At 31.0% G+C, this 16561-nt stretch overlaps 3 protein-coding genes across 3 annotated transcripts in view; all 3 read right to left on the bottom strand.

Annotated features, from left to right (window-relative positions):
• trp (transient receptor potential) overlaps window positions 1-2980 on the bottom strand; it is a 13084-nt gene extending 10104 nt beyond the window's left edge. The window contains exon 1 of the mRNA XM_017906603.1: window positions 2861-2980. The gene's annotated coding sequence lies outside the window, so the exon portion shown is untranslated. The remainder of the gene's footprint in view (window positions 1-2860) is intronic.
• Window positions 2981-5157: 2177 nt separating this feature from the next.
• On the bottom strand, window positions 5158-11566 carry LOC108552217 (FMRFamide-related peptides). The gene is made up of 3 exons (XM_017906648.1): window positions 11199-11566; window positions 6145-6557; window positions 5158-5816 (listed from the first exon to the last, which is right to left on the bottom strand). The coding sequence occupies exons 1-3, from the start codon at window positions 11199-11201 to the stop codon at window positions 5612-5614; spliced, it is 621 nt and encodes a 206-aa protein (XP_017762137.1). The 5' UTR covers window positions 11202-11566; the 3' UTR covers window positions 5158-5611.
• A 3344-nt stretch (window positions 11567-14910) lies between these two features.
• Window positions 14911-16561, bottom strand: part of Tango14 (transport and golgi organization 14) — a 7106-nt gene continuing 5455 nt past the window's right edge. The window contains exons 2-4 of the mRNA XM_017906627.1: window positions 15470-15586; window positions 15107-15356; window positions 14911-15016 (exon numbers count right to left, since the gene is read on the bottom strand). Of these exons, the coding sequence (XP_017762116.1) occupies window positions 14926-15016; window positions 15107-15356; window positions 15470-15586 (458 nt within the window). The 3' untranslated portion in view covers window positions 14911-14925. The remainder of the gene's footprint in view (window positions 15017-15106; window positions 15357-15469; window positions 15587-16561) is intronic.

Raw genomic sequence — 16561 nt, 5'->3', positions numbered from 1 at the left:
ATTAATAATTATATTATTACTACATTTATATAATATATTACTTCATATATATTGATATATAAATATATAAATATGATATATAACTATTTATTAATATACCTTAAATAATTTGGCATGAAATGAAGTATTGCAGATAAACCAAAGAGAAAGATTTGTAAATATCATTTGTGCCCACCATGCATTGGTTAAACTAAAGTGAATATGATGGATATAAAATAGCAAAAATACCTATGATTAAACAAAGAAATAAGTAATAAGGAAATTAATAAAATTATTTTTATAAAATTGCAAAATCCCTATAATGATTTAGATAAACCATTTTCGTGCATGGATTCTCATGAACTTGCCTTATCTATTTAGCCTTCTAAACCCTATATAAAAGCTAGAACAACCCTTTTGGAACGTCCTGTATAACTAGGAAAAAATCGTAAGTCAAGAAGTTCAACATAAATTGCGGCAAGAGGGAAAGTAGGTTCGGATCGAGCTGAGAATACAGGATTCCTTTGTAATGATCCGAAGATAATCTTATGAGCGCGAACACGTCATACCTATCGATTGCCTCGTATTGCCTGCGCGAAATCCATAATTTAATTTCGATATTTAATCTGAGGAAACTTAATCTGAGTATCGCGATCTATGAAGTTAATTTTCGTTTCTTTTCTCTGCTTTCAGAAGTTCGATCCCACAATACTACATTTTCAAAAGAAATCCTCAGGTACGTTTAGAATATTTAATGTGTTGTCAGTATATAATGTGCTGGATTTTGATTCCCTCTCTCACTTTGTAATCTTCAGTTCATTTTTTATTTATTTTTGTTTAAAAAATTATTCCACGCGATATATATTGATACTCAGTACACAAAACATGGAAAATGAATAGAGTAAAAGAAATCTTACAATCTTGTTAGACAAAAATAATCTGAATTTTCTTTTCATTAAAATTTTAATAGTTAATTAATTCTAACTGTAAAATAAAAATAATTATCATTATTTCTAAAGATAGAATAATAATAGAATTAAAATCATTCCTAAATGTAGAAATATAATTAAATTAACAATATTTTAGGGTATTATAATGTTCTTTCTACACATTTAAAAAAAATTCTATTTTCATTTCCCATAAACTTCTCTTAAATTTTATGGTGCGTGTTATATAACAGAACTAGGGTAATTAGAGAAAGGTAGCAATTCCACTGAATTCTAATATGTTATAGAATATTCTTGTTTCCTCCATAAAACTTTTGCCCTATGCCAATTAGCATGGTCGTTAATCCTTCAGTTCTCCTAACGTGAATTTCAAGGAGCTTGTTAATTATAAATGAAAAGATAAAAGAGATGTTTCTATAATTAGAAACAAATTTGAAATTATAGTTAATTCTGTTTTGTTTTCGGTTTTGAAAAGAGGAAGAATCCTTGTGTACTTCGAAATCTTAATAAAGAAGATAAACAACAATTCATTTTTGTAAGCGAATAATCAAAGAAGTAATTCTTGTATTTTGGTGAAAAAAGTAAAATATTTCTAATGGAAACGTTAAAAATGAAGATCAATAGTTTTCCAAATATGTTTTCATTCAAATCATCGACAATTTTCAAAATACAAATATATTTTGCTACTAATTACTTCAACGTAGCCTTGAATTTCAACTAGAGTTTTGTTTTCATGGCAGAGGTTCTGAAGTTACGTCTCTAGTTACATGAGATATGACCACATCAATGAAACAATTTCGTATAGTTAATTAGTTCCTTTCAAAGCCATTTTTTCAAAGTGTTGATTCTTTGTAGTCACAGAAACGCCTTTTGACTAGTCACTGATCGTCATTTTCAAATAATTATGTCCATCGCCGATTTTTATTATTTAGTTAATATTTAGCTTGGAAATAAAATTTGTGAATGTAAAAATCAGTAATTAAAACAATTTACATACAGGATTTTGTGATACATTCATCGATATACATATATATTTGTAATTGTTGAATCTATGATACAAATTATCTACCTTGTAAAAGAATTAAGTTTAAACTGATATGGCACCTAAAATGTTTTTGACCATTACTTATAAAAATGGGCGTAGAAATGTCCTAGATGACTAGTTATTTAAAGTTCACTAATTTGTTAAGCCTCTGAATTTAAACCTCGAGAAACCTAATCTACTTTCTGCAAAAGTAGAACTTTTATAAGACTTACTTATCAACGAGTGCTTATATGGAAATGATGCGAAAAGTATTTCTAGTTTCCAATTTTTATCACACACATGTATAAAATAGGTCTACTTGAATGGCTCAGATATTGTGTTTCCAAATTTGTTATTTATACAAGAGCTTTCGAAACAATCTAAAGTATTTACTTCCAGCATTTGCCAACACAGAAGTTTCATGTTAAACAGATTCATAGTTCTGGAAAATTCTTTTCTAAAGTATCTCATAGAGTATATTGACAAATTCAAGTGAAATAAATTGAAATTAATATCCAACTCACAATCACATAGAATATTTCAGAGAAATTATTGCCACAACGGCCACAAACATTCCATCTTTAAGCTACATTAAAAAATTATAGCAAAATTATACTTCATCCTCTATTACTCTACCCTTGATTTATAAGTACACTAAAAGACTAACTTCAAATTCCTCAATGACCACAAATATTCCACATTCAGTCTACACTACAAAATCCACGACAAATTTGCCACCTATATTCCGAAATTTATACCCCAAAACTATACTTCATCTCTACTTCACCAACGACAATAAAATCGTCCAAGAACACCCATACACTTTACTCGATTTCAACTTACATCACCTATCCACCAATCACAGGAACCTCCACTAATGCATTCACACCACATGCACGATCCATCGTACCTCGTAGTAGCTTGATCAACGTGAACCAATGTCCACCATAATGATCCTCAACAACGTTCTCAGTCGACTCGACGAGCTCCGTTGCTTTCTGGTCCCTCTGTCGATAGTCCACAGGGGAAAACCCGGTTGTAAGTGACAGTGGAATAAAGTCGTGCGTTCACCAGCTCTACATAGCTACTTGAAGCCATAGGACGTCGGTCAGTTGGGGCATGGATTAGGCACAAACACGTGGGTCGCATCGAAAGAGGAACGCTCGTGATCACATTGCGTATCCACGTGCACAAGATCCGACGAATCTCGCGGGTCTCTCATAATTCTCCGGATTAATGGATCACGGCGAAGAAAGGCTACGGGGGTGGTAGGAGGAGTTCAGCGGCTCGGGATCGCCCGTTCTTCTTCGTTTGGCTGGACACAAAGTAACGGGTCGGCTGAATGGAACCCACGCGATTTTTCGCCGGTTATGAGATTGTGTTTGGATCGTATTGGTATACGTGTAAACGGCACCAACGAGTTTCCTTGGGGTTGATTCGAACAAATGGCGACGTTAAGAGAGTTGGAGGAGGCTTTCCTTTTCTCTACGACGTACAAACTTTGGATCATTCTATTTCTCCTTTTTGTTAGATGGATCATTGTATAGTTTTCCTCTGAGGAAAGGGTAACTCGATTTTATTTTCTTTGTTATTTTGTGTGCGATACGAGAAAGTGGATGCTGATTGTATACGAGGGTTGGTTTGGGAATTTGGGATACTTTTGATGCAGGAAATGGGGTGTGACTTTTATTCGAAACGATTTTGCATAGAGGAAGTCGTATAATTAGAGCAATAGGAGTAACCCTTGGGTATTAAACTGCAAAAAAATCGTAAACGAAAGCTTCTCTTCTTTTATTCAGACTGAATACCATTTTGGTATTGAGTAGCAATGTGACAAGATCTTTAGAAAAAAATGTTGATAATAATGATAAAAAATTGTGATTTACTCTGATTTCCATTGCTTTGTCTACTGATTCGTTGCAATTTGCAATGTTTGAATCTAATTATCTCCTAAAATGGATTAAGAGAAATTGTTAAACTTTGATCAATTTTTATGTATTTTGATCGTTGTGCTATTTTCAATAAATAATACGTACGTGGAATAAATTTGAAGTTCTAGATACAGATTTGGAGACTGAATTAGAAGTAAAGGAAGTACTAATTTATCCTGGATTTACACTAGATGAAGTAGGAGACGCATATGATAGAGAAGGGTGAGTTAATGAGAAACATAAACAACATTTCCAGCCACTTTTTGTCCCTTTAATTATTTAATTATACGCATGTATTAAATTTACATTCACTTTAAGAATGACGTTCAGGTTACAGACAATGTGTAGTATCGTAATACTAGTTCCTATTTCAATTGTAGAATACTCGAGAAAGCTATAACTAAGTCCATAAAGCTAATCCTTACGAAAATACCCCGCTAATAAGGAGAAAGTTAAGAACTGACAAAATAGAATTATCTCTAATTTCATCAGATATCGTTTTCTTATGTCATTTTAGAATGTTTAAGTTTTAAATTGTCTTATACTACTTTTACACTCAGATACCTCCATAATCGTAAACATTATTAATTTTTCAATTTTCATTGCTATTCTATGAAACAAAATACGGGTTATTAGATAACGATAGTAAATGGACTTAGCCAAAATCTTTCATGGTACTTGACAATATGATGATGGAACAACCACTTGGTTTTGTCATCGACAATGACGACGATTGTTAGAACGCAAGAATATACGATTTTCTTTGGACCGATCTCGAGGATTCGATTCGCGTGTAACATCACCGATATCGAAGCCAATGATTAAACTTTTGTTATGTACATTGAATACGCAGGTGGATGCACATTAAATTATCCGGAATAGACGTTATGGTACAACGTTATTCGTCAGCTTTATTGAAACAAATAGATCTTTCGAAAGAAGTGATCGCCTGCAAAATTCGTTTTACCATTAAAATGGAAATTAATTTGTAAGTAAATGAATTACGCTTAAATTATTTAATTAATCCCTTGCCTTATAATGCAGACTCAAACTCGTGGCAGAGACAATGGTTCCGATGTATAAATCAGAATGTATTAATAATAAATATTAGTTCAAGTCTAACTTCAATTTCGATTCATCAGACTGAAGATCATTAAATATAAATTATGTATAATATTTCGATGTTATGTCATTTAATACCACGTCACAGGCAACTAACACCAACGAGTAGTCACTGAGAAAAATCATAAGGCAAGGAATTAGAGTACCCCTTGAGTTGTCAAAGCTTCCATAAAATAAATATATCAAGTCAACAAAAATATCAAATAGTACGATCTATAAATCGATGAATAAGCATTGAAGTGAATCGAACTCACTAAAATATCAACACAACTCAAACAAAGTGGAAGTCACGAGACTTAAATTACTATGGCGGCAAAACCCTGGCTACATCAACGTTGACTAATACTATCAAGCGCCAATTTACCTGGAGTACTTCAGACAGTAATATCATCCGGCTTCGTAAAATCATTTACATAGTTAAAAGCTGAAAGGAAGGTGTAATAAGTCTCCATGAACACGTAACTCAATATGAATAGGCCGATAACAACGTTGTCCATCGAAATTTCAGGATTGAGTGCAGCAATGCGATGTTCCTGAAGTGAGCTGTTAGCAGTGGATCGACATGAATCTCGATGAGTGGCACGATAGATCGACCACAAGAGCTTCCTCTAGTCGTGCTTCGAATCGAGCCGTTCTTCCAGAAAATCTAGACTGTTCCTGTGCTCGGCATCGATGTTGGTCAGAATATTGCACAAACGCAGTAATCTTGCTTCGTACGGATGAAGATCCTTGATCTCGTTGTTCGACATTAAATCTGTGCACACCGAGGCCATATCGATCTCTACCGGATAAACCTGCACGTTTCTACCGTACCTGTCGAAGGGAATAAATATCACAATATGATGATAGCGAAACGGATAGTATCAATTTAGTACTTGAGATCGAACAAATGATTTCAAATCTTAAATATACATCCATAAAATGACCTCTGCAAATTAAACTTGTTCCTCATTTTATTTATTATACAAGGTAAGTCATTTTTCTCTGCCGTTTGGATTTAGTTCTAAATTGACTATTATGAAAAATAATATTTTACATAGGAGCCAACTGAATAATTTTTTCATATAACAAATGGATTATAAGTAATTTCAGGTGACAGGATTAAATAACCTATTCCATATATTCGGTTCGTCATATTTACCTTATAAAGTTCAAATCATTCCTTCCCCGTTTGTACTCCCTATCGTTATTCAGGCTTTTGAATCCCGATCGTCCGAATCTAATAAAGATATCCGGTGACTTCCAGCGAGGATACCTGTTCACCTTCGAACTTCCGTCGATGTCACCTTTGTAAGCTTTTTCTATGCTTCCATCACCATCGCTGCGACCATATCTAATGAAGGAAGAGCCCATATTGCTTCGTCGTTCCTTCGAATCAGGATCCTCTGAGCGGCTATCGACACTATGCCTCTTCAACACGTATTCGAAATCGCCAGGCGTATCCTTGAAGATCCTCAGGCCCCCATCATCCTCCTGAGGCGTTAATATGGAGGAGGAGACCAGGACACAGTTGCAGATGAATGGCAGCACGTACAGCGACGGTAACGAGCTCTTCTGAAAGAAAATTAAAACCCTTTGAATGATGAATACTTTAAATTTAAATGTTTCCTATTGGCAAAGCATGATTCGCGATATTTATCCTCACTTTGTATACTTCATATTAAGGCGTACAGTATTTTGCAGGTTGAGAGTCAATATAGTTGAGCAACGGATGCATTTATAATTTATAATCCCCGAGGGTTAATCAGCCATGTATCAGTGAAATGGGAACCCCAGCTTTTTTCATAATATTGAAATTGTTTGTTTTAACAAAAAATTATTGAACAAAACTATTGAATCAAAGAAAGAAATTGATGAGGAGAAAATGTAGAAGAAAATTAGGAAATGACAGAGAAGATACTTATTTTATTCTACGTATAATATCTAAATTCTCAAAGAGAAATTTAATTGGATAACACAGCCAAAGAATGTTTAAAACGTTATCGTGTTTGTTAAATAAGTAACAGGTTAAACATTAAAACTCCTTAATGTATAGATCATTTAAGCAAAGAATAAATAACATACGGCAATGAGATATTGCTATTTATGGTTTAAAAAACGAAAAAAAGGACACATATTTTATGTAACAAGGTGGAAAAACGATAACATCATTGTTACGTAACTTTCGAGAACGTGAAACCTTCCATTGAACAGGGAGCACAATAGAAAGTAGATATCAAGATCCAAAGACCTGTCGCTTAACAACGTTTCTCTGTATAATTTCATAAATCTCGCTTTTCTGTTCTTTTTTCATCCGATATTTATTTACATGTACAGTCTATCGAATAGAGTGATTGTTTTAAAGCTCTTAAAAGGGCAACCAATTAAAAGTTCCGTTAAAAATGTCACAATGTTTCATAGAATCAAATGAATAACGTACAAATTGAAACGTTTATAGTACTTGCGACAATTCCTCATCGTAAAATTATCGATTTGTCTATGGACAAGTGAAAAAAAATGGTTGACAAAGTTTGATAACAAAAGGTACTATAATTTTTTAACTGCGTAATTAGAATTCTAATAATGATAATATTGAACAATTACAAATGCAGTTAAAGATGCAATTTAACAAAGAATATTTAATTATGAAAACTGACATGTCTTTGAGCAATCGAAAGCAATCGAAAGTTTTAGTTTGCAAAATTATTTAATCTTCAAAATCCTTCAGATCTCCTTCTTCGAATTCTAAAACTGTAAATTTCGATTCTCAACTACGAGCAATCACCATCTTCGAAATCTAAAAAAATGCATCCATTTAAAATAGCAAATACATGATAAATTAGTCGTAAGCAACAACTAATTTCCAACTAAAAGGAGTACAGCATTCTCAAAATCTCAAACCGTACCGTTGTTCGTATCATCATAAGAAATTATTCACATTGTTAAGAAATTTACTTTGATTTAACCATCCAATCTCCTAAAACTATATAAAGATACACAAAATCTGAAGATATTTCATACAATTGTTCTTTCTTCGCGAAAATTCAAAAGCAAAAACTTAACAGTATACGTGAGATATGATCACGAGAACCTCCTCGCAAGACTTCCTCAAGTATTATATATTACAAAAGCTGAAGGTACTCACTCGAGAATTGGTCAAAATATTCTGTTACAGATTTCCTGAGATTATTCTCGATGCAACATCGAGGTCGCGACAAGGCCGATGATAAATAATATCGGCTTGTTATTAGGTGTCTTAACAGGATGTTTAGTAATACCCCAGTATATGGAGCCAGATTAATATGATACCTTACGTTACTTTAATTAACCCTGTACGCGGTCACCCTTCGTAATGACCACGTCGCCTACGTTTTCTGCTAAAAAGCTACAGATTTACGAGGCCAGACCACGAGGAAAACAGATATAAACCGAGACTATGAATAATATTGATGCTCTATTAGCTCATTAACACTTTTTATTTGCTTAGATCACGATTTCTTGCTTTGCCAACTGGAATCAAGAAAGTGAGCAATCGAAGAAAGAAGAAGTGACTGTGAAAGAAAGATTATGCGAGAACAAGGGAAGAATGACTTCTTTTCTTAAAACTGTAATTACAGAATTGTCTGTATTAATATAGGATGTCAAATAATTCATAATTCTTGAATGAAAATATCACGGTAAGCTTTCATTTAATAAACTTTAATCAATGAATAAATGTGTAGTATACTAAGAAACTTTCAGCCATCATTAACAAAACAATGACAATTAGAAATATTCTTGCAGGCACATACTTAAACAAAGTTTAAAACTTCTTTTCTACCGTAGATAATACTTCTTCCATCTCAACTATTCATGAATTTCTTCGCCTCCCTCGCTTACGTTTCCACCAACATGACACGTTTCCTTCGCTTTATAAATTTGAAAAACATGCAGCGGGAGCTATCGAGTGCCGTAAAGGAAAGCAAGAAAGAAAAAGAAAAGAAGTAAAAAATTGAATGAATGTAAAATTAAAATCCACCCATCTGATATCGTATTCGTCGTTCGCTACGGAGGAAGATCGACTTCGCAAATTATGTTACCCGTTGCCCTCGATACACCTAGTACTCTTTTAATAGCAATTTATACGACAAAGTCGGAGAAAAGAAACGAAACAGGATGGTCAGAACCACGAAGAATTTTAAACGTTACGTCCTCGGCAAAGAAACCCGTCTTTTTCTGAGTTCCATGGAGAATAATTGGATAGAAACGCGATTAACACGTCCCATGGCTGGGACCGTATTCCATGAGAAAGACGTAAAATTGTTATTTTCGTGCAGCTAACCAGACAAAAGTTAAAGAGATTAAATTTGAATCGTGAAACGAAAGAGTAATGCGGAAAAGTAACTACAGTTCTACGAACTAACTCTATAATGTAGAGTAACTCAATTCTAATTCGATTACGTGTAATTATGAAACACAGAAGGAAAGGTATAAGAATACAAATTTGTTTGTTTTAGCCTCAAGATAAGAGAATGGCTTTAGCTTCCAGAATAAAAAAGAAATACATGTTAACAGATTTTAACCAGAAAGTTATCTGACCAGAAGTGATTCCTGTGGGTGTAGCTTCTGATCTATATGGACCACGGTTCCGTTACTTCGGACATTACTGTTGAAATAAAGGACGTGTGTAACCTGGAGGTAATCAACAAACACAAAGGAAAGAAAAAAAATATGAAAAAATTGAAAGTAAAGAATAAGTGATATATTCCCCATACATAGGTAATCTCACATATAGAGGAAGATATCAAATGTTAGAGGTAGGTCAATTTATTTAGTAGATACAAAGTTTAACACATTGTAGACTACTGATTGAATTTCCATTACTTATATTATCCTAACAAATAATTTTCGTACCAAATCTATTTCTATATCATAAAATTTTACATATATGCTTAAAATGAACAATTATTATTGTCATTCTTATTATTATTCTCATAATAATAAGTTTTTCTCAGAATTTCCTAACTTTTAACTTAGCTCTCATATCTTAGACGGTATCATGTGGCACCGTAAAGCAACATACCAATTTGGATCTAAGACATAATGAACATATTAAGAAAGAGGGTTGCTAGTATTGTTTATACGAACTCATCATTAACTCTTTGACAATGCATTAATATCGGTGAAATAAATATTTTAAATAAAATATGTATTCTAAATAGATAGTAATTGTTATAAAAAATTTATTATAGACAATTATAAAAAATTGTTATTAAATAACATGATGTAATTTTAGATCAACCGTAACCACATGCATTCTATAAATAACATATGAGATCAAATAAATTTTTGTGTCGACTAAATTAATGAACGAAAATTGCAAGTAATATAGGAATATGTTGTTTTAGTTGCTATTGTTATCAAATTGAATTAACAAATCGCTAAAACGGATTACTGTTTTAGAAGAGGACAAAAATCAAGGATGGAAGGAATTAAGAACTTTGCTATGATGTAACTGTAACGGAAGCGGAAGATATCTCTTGTATTCTCGCTATTTTCTGTCGACCCCTGCATACTTTTTCGATAGTTCTTACTTTTAATAAACAGGAAATGAAAATTCATAAGTTCGAGGACATGAGAAATTCTGAAATCCAGTACGAAGGATACGATATCAGTCAAATTTTTATATTCCTTATTAACCATCTATTCATTAGATGTCACCAGTAAAATTAAAGTTAAATTTAATCAAGAACGAAAGCTTTAAATACCGTTTATGCCATTATGGCATATGTTTACGCAGAACTATGTAAAATATCATGAGACACAGTTGAAATGTCGAGATCAAGCTGTATACCGATCGTGAAAAGAAGAGATATCGTTTCTATCCTCTTTTCGCACAAAACTATTCAAAATTTCGTAAACTCCATCAAAATTATTCAAAGGGCAAACTGCGATCACAAATTAACATATTTGTAGAGAAAAAAATGATTAAACACCAAATCACAATACTCCAATTGCGCTAAGTTACAAAGACTCAACAAAGTTCTTAAGATTCACCACTTAAAATTATCATCCCGTATTTAAAAAAAAAAAGAAACTCTTCAAAACCATACAAAATAGCTCATGTTCAAACCAAAACCTATTAGAAAACCGAAAAAGAAAAAGAGGAATTAAACAAGAAAACCAAATGAAATGATCCATCGATGCACCAAAGATTCACAAGACTCAATCACTCACCATGTCGTAAGTTTCGCTATTATGACTATTGAAACTCTTTTGCTGGCCTGTGGACGTCGAGATTCTCCTCTCAGCGTGTGGCTTCTGGCAGATTTGTTGCACGAGACGAAGAAGAAGTAGAAAGATAGGAAACAAGGGAAACGATCGCGTTTGCAAGAGGATACGCGACGTTTGCGGCCTGTTGCTGCGGTGGAACGAGTGTCCGGGGTACGAGAGATGACAACCCTTATATAGAGGCACCCTCGGCGCATCCCCCGTAGCCGCCACGGGCCGACACAGGCCGACACAGAGACAAGATAGCCTGAGTTATGATTGCCCGTATCGTATAATACGACACCTCTACATTATTTTGATTCAATTACACCGCCGGCTACCGACCTACGTAATCTCCTTTATTATTTATGACTCTTAGCAAATAATAATCATCAGCGATGCGAAACGATGATCCCGTTGTACAGATCAATCTGTTAGCACTCATGTTCAGTAATAGCACGATCATCTTAATGATTGTCCAAGAAATCGTAAGAAGTCTGCAATTTTGGTTTTTAATAAAAACGAATAATCTGTTTGAATATTCGACAAAATTTTTGCATTTTTCTCATATCTATAATGGGACATTATTTAGATAAAAGTGGTTAGAATTAATAATTTTCTATGAACAAAATGTTTTGCAACAGTACAATTATACAGTTGAACGTAATAGTAAGAAAAATAAGATTTATATAAAATAAATTCAGAGATATGTAATCCAAATATTTTGTTTATGGTAATTTGGTTTTACATAACTTGACTTTAAAGAGATTCTGTTTAATTTATTTAGTGAATAAATATTTGAAGTGAAAAACTATTCGAAAAAATATTAAAGATATAGGTATATATTGATATTCAAAGAGAGCTTTAAGTTTGGTTGTAATTTGTTCCTAATAGTCTCGATTATTCTTTATTTATATATTGAAGAAATTTTTTAATTCTTTTCCACAAATTCTTTTAACTAAAAGTAATCCTACAAAATGTATAATTTTTTATGAGAGCACGAAAATTATTATCATGGATGAAAATAAACGAAATCAGTGGAAATTTAAATCATTCAAATTGTAATAAACTATCAAATTCTTATCATTCCTTTATAATTCCAGTAAAATTATTTAATATTGAACTCTTAAACATTTTACTTTAAATTTTCAAATAGGAAGAGGAATAAAAATAGCTAATTCAAAGAAGAAATATCACAGTACGCAAAAGGGCGCCCCATGTACTTCTTTGTCAGATGAAATACTCTTTCATGAATCGGGGATGAAGTGCAACAGGTAGAGGCACTTGTTTTCCAGGAGCGAATCTGGGTCAGTTGTTTCCCATCGTGAGACAACAATCGTGACACAGGTGCGAACATTTCCTTCTTCTTCGATATACATGTCATTTAAATGTTTTGGATCGTCTTCCAGTAGTTGCAAAGGTGAAAAAACATGACGAAGACTCCGTGTAATTACGTATGGCTTTCTTTAAGTAACTCAGGTAATTCCAATTAATATAAAATAACAAGTCTATGATATAATGATCCATTTATCACTTTTTTAAAATAAAATGTTCCGATAGTGCTAGAAAATTTGTTTTAATTAAAATCTTTGAAAAAATTAAAATATTTCTACAAAATAATTAAATATTTTGAGAAAATTGAAAATTAACAAATCTGACAAATGAATCCTATTTCAAGCTATGTATCTATATTGTAATAAAAATCACACTTGTTGCGTGACATGGAACAATTTAATCTTTATCTGCTATCAATTAAATATAAAATCCTCAGTAGAGGAAAAATAATAACCTATTTGAAAAAAAATTGAGTTCTTATAAATTATATCACTAAAGGTTGATATACTCAACTTCAAAGTTTCCATGAATTTGATATGAATGATGTAATTAATGATTTCTCTATTTACTTTTTAAATCTGCAACGACATTGAAATTTCTGACAAAGTATAACATTTCGACGTGATTGCGTCTCCGGGAACGGTCCGGCTTTTATTCTTGTCGTTCTTTCTTGTTGTCAACTCCCCACCCCGCCACCCACGTTGGTGTACAGCATATATAAGTACAATATAGCGCGCCTTATCTTGAAAAATGTTTGTATCCCCGTTCGTCTACAACTATTGTACTTGCTTTGTGCACGGAAAAGCTGAACTGACATCTCTGAAAGTATATAATCCAATGTTAAGCATATGAACCCGTAGAAAGTGTCGTGGATAGTTCATTACAAATCTCATATCTATAGATGACGTCGATGGTGAACTACAAAAATCAATCGAAACAGTGGTTTTAACAATTATTATTTAATTAATAATTTTAACCTTCTGAGGGAACTTAGAAAAAATGTGCTTGGCTGTGATTTAATTAAATTTTTTTATCAATTTGATCAATTTTTTTTTATATTCTATGTATTTATATCTTATAGAATTTAGTAAAGTACTGGAGATAAGTAGAATATTTAATAAAGAATCAATTTAATAAATGTAACTACTTATCCTAATAAGTGGATATAAAGTTTCTTCATAAAAGATAAAATTCAATATATTACTATTGTCGAATAAAATTGTATCAAATTTGCAATAATCACTAAATTAAAAAGAAATTATCAGTTTTAAAATCTAAACTATGAGTAAACATATGTATTTATCTAACTAAAAGATTAAATTCATTCCACTAAATATCGGTCATACAATTAATTTTAGAAATATTTTGTAATGAATAAATAATTTGGTAACTTCATTTGAAAGTTGTAAAATGTAGAAAGGATTGTCAAGTAAGCAAAACATGTTTATGCAAAAACGAATTATATTTTATATTTTAGGAATTTGATTCCACAATAGGCGATTTTTCACAAGAAAAATACCACAGACAAAAGTAAAAATCTCTGGATACGCTATCATTTTATGAATAAATTATTATATACATGGAATGTTATGGACTGTAATAAATAAAATACAATAATTGTCAAAATTTTATTTTTGTATGATCGAAACAGGTATATTCATTTAGGAAAATGTGAATACTTCAAATTCTCCTTCTTTAAGAAATATAAATGAAGATTACAAAAAAGTGATACTAGTTAAATTCTTTTTAAATCTATCAAAATGGTGTATTATAACTTTACCTTAACTTTTTAAGTTTATTTGTACTTGAGTTTAAATCAATACACTTTATTTTTTCAAATTTTATTATTTTTTAATTCAACTTTTATCACTTTTCATTATGGCATTTAAATAGCATTAAAATGCATTAAAATATCACCATAGTATATAAAAACTGAATAAACTACAATATTAAATCAAGAAGAAAATTAAATTATCACATCATGAACATTTTTTTATGGTTTTATCTCGCGGCAGGACAGTTATTGTATTTCGTATAATTAAAAATACAATTAAGATATTTTACTTTTGGAAAATTCTGTGGAATTTTCTCTTCATATTCAAGAGAATCTTTTGAAGTAAAGCTACCTAAATTCCTTCTTATCAGTACATGTTAAAATCGGCTCACAAAACGACACTTATGCTACTCATGTAGCCATGATAAGTTTATTTAGCACGCAATGACTTATAAAATAGTATTTGAAAATTATTTTAAGTTCAGTCTTTGTAAAAAGTCTCCTTAAAAACTATTTCTTGTTTTATTTGTTTCTTTTTTCTTGTTTTAAATACGAAAGCCTTGCACAAATGAAGAATAATTCCAGTTATTTTCCATATCGTTGCTCGCATTTATTGTATTTTTCCAACAAGTATGCAAAATCCTTTACAGACATAGTAACATGTAGAGGTAATGTGCTAAAACAGAAAATATGATATTACAAATTAAATATAAAAATGCTAAAGTCTAGAAAATACACAAACTATTAGTGATTGAAGTAAACTTACTAAAATTCTGTTACTCGTGTTTGCCATGGCAAAACACCATATGTGGAACAAATATGACCATAAATTAATCCCAAATCAGGATCTGGGATTCCTCGTGAATTTAATTTTTCATCGAGCAAATCGATGTTTATTTCTTCTAGTTTAATTGTTCCTGTAACGACAGCATCAGCTAATGTTTTTGTTAATAATACTATCTCTTGTTTTCCATCTACTGAAGACAACAAAGATATCCGCGTTTTTAACTTGGAATCTATAAATTAAACAGAATAATATTATTTTATTACTACGCCTATCTAAATTTTTAAAATTAAAAACTTTTACATACTATGTATTATAAAACATTATTTGTATAAAAAAATATACCAGTTATTCCATTTGTAAATCCTGTATTTGGTTTATTCCAATTAATGTGCTCCACTAAATCAGGCCGTCTTCTTGCAAGTTCGTATTTCAATAAATTTTCGTTTCGGATTAGGTAACCTGTAACAGTAAAGACGATAATAAATATAATTAAAAATACGGTACAATTAACAACAAAATTACTTAATGTAATTATATAAATTATTTTTTATATATTTAGATCATATAACTGACAATATTTCGCAAAGTAACGAAATTTAGGAAAAAATTTATTTCTTAATAACAGCTATAAATATTTTAACATCATAAAACATTTTACAAATTTTTTTATTAATTTGGTAACAAATAGATAACTAAATTGTTTAATGTTAAATCACTATAATGAATCGATTCCGAAAGCAATAGCGCACGTGTATTCGATCTGTCCTTGACTCTAGATAATAAAACACTTGATTAACATTGTATTACACAATTCTATGTATACGAAATTTATTTTAATATTTTTACTTTTCAAATACACTTTTAATTTAGAAAAAGAATTCCATTGTTACAATTAAAAATTTATTTTATTACTTATAAAATTAACTTATAACATACAACATTAAAAACAATCAAACAAAATTTTGGAAAGTTGAATACATTTAATGTATTATTAATTTGTTATGAAATTCTTATTAGAAAAATTTTATTTCTTAATATGGTTTTGTACAAATATAGTAAGTGAATAATGGCAGAAGGCTACATAATAAGATATTAAATGAAAGTTACTTACAGTTAGAGATAAATAGAGATAAATAGAAATAAATAGAGTTAATAGATAGAATTAATAGATTTATTATAACACATTCTCAAAGAGATACTTTTTGTAGCAACATAATATTTGTAAAAATAAGTAAATAATTTAAATATATGTTTGAATTTATGAGAATGTTATTTCTTTACTATTATTGAAATAAAATATTCTATAATATGATATTTATGACCATATCTTTAAAATATTAAATTTTATCACTCACAAGTTATATAAAAAGAAATTAACTTGGAGATACATAAACATATTATATATAATTCTAAAAATAATATATATAATATGTA

The sequence above is a fragment of the Eufriesea mexicana genome, unplaced genomic scaffold, assembly GCF_001483705.2.
Source record: "Eufriesea mexicana isolate 0111107269 unplaced genomic scaffold, ASM148370v2 scaffold5767, whole genome shotgun sequence".
Classification (NCBI taxonomy): domain Eukaryota; kingdom Metazoa; phylum Arthropoda; class Insecta; order Hymenoptera; family Apidae; genus Eufriesea; species Eufriesea mexicana.
Note: the sequence above shows the minus strand (reverse complement) of the source record. Positions and strands in the feature narration are given on the sequence as shown.

What these genes read in the sequence shown, in the direction of transcription:
- LOC108552217 (XM_017906648.1), bottom strand. An exon ending in AATGATTTGAACTTTATAAG is followed by an intron (nt 5,817 to 6,144) that starts GTAAATATGACG and finishes TCCCTTCGACAG; the next exon opens with GTACGGTAGAAACGTGCAGG.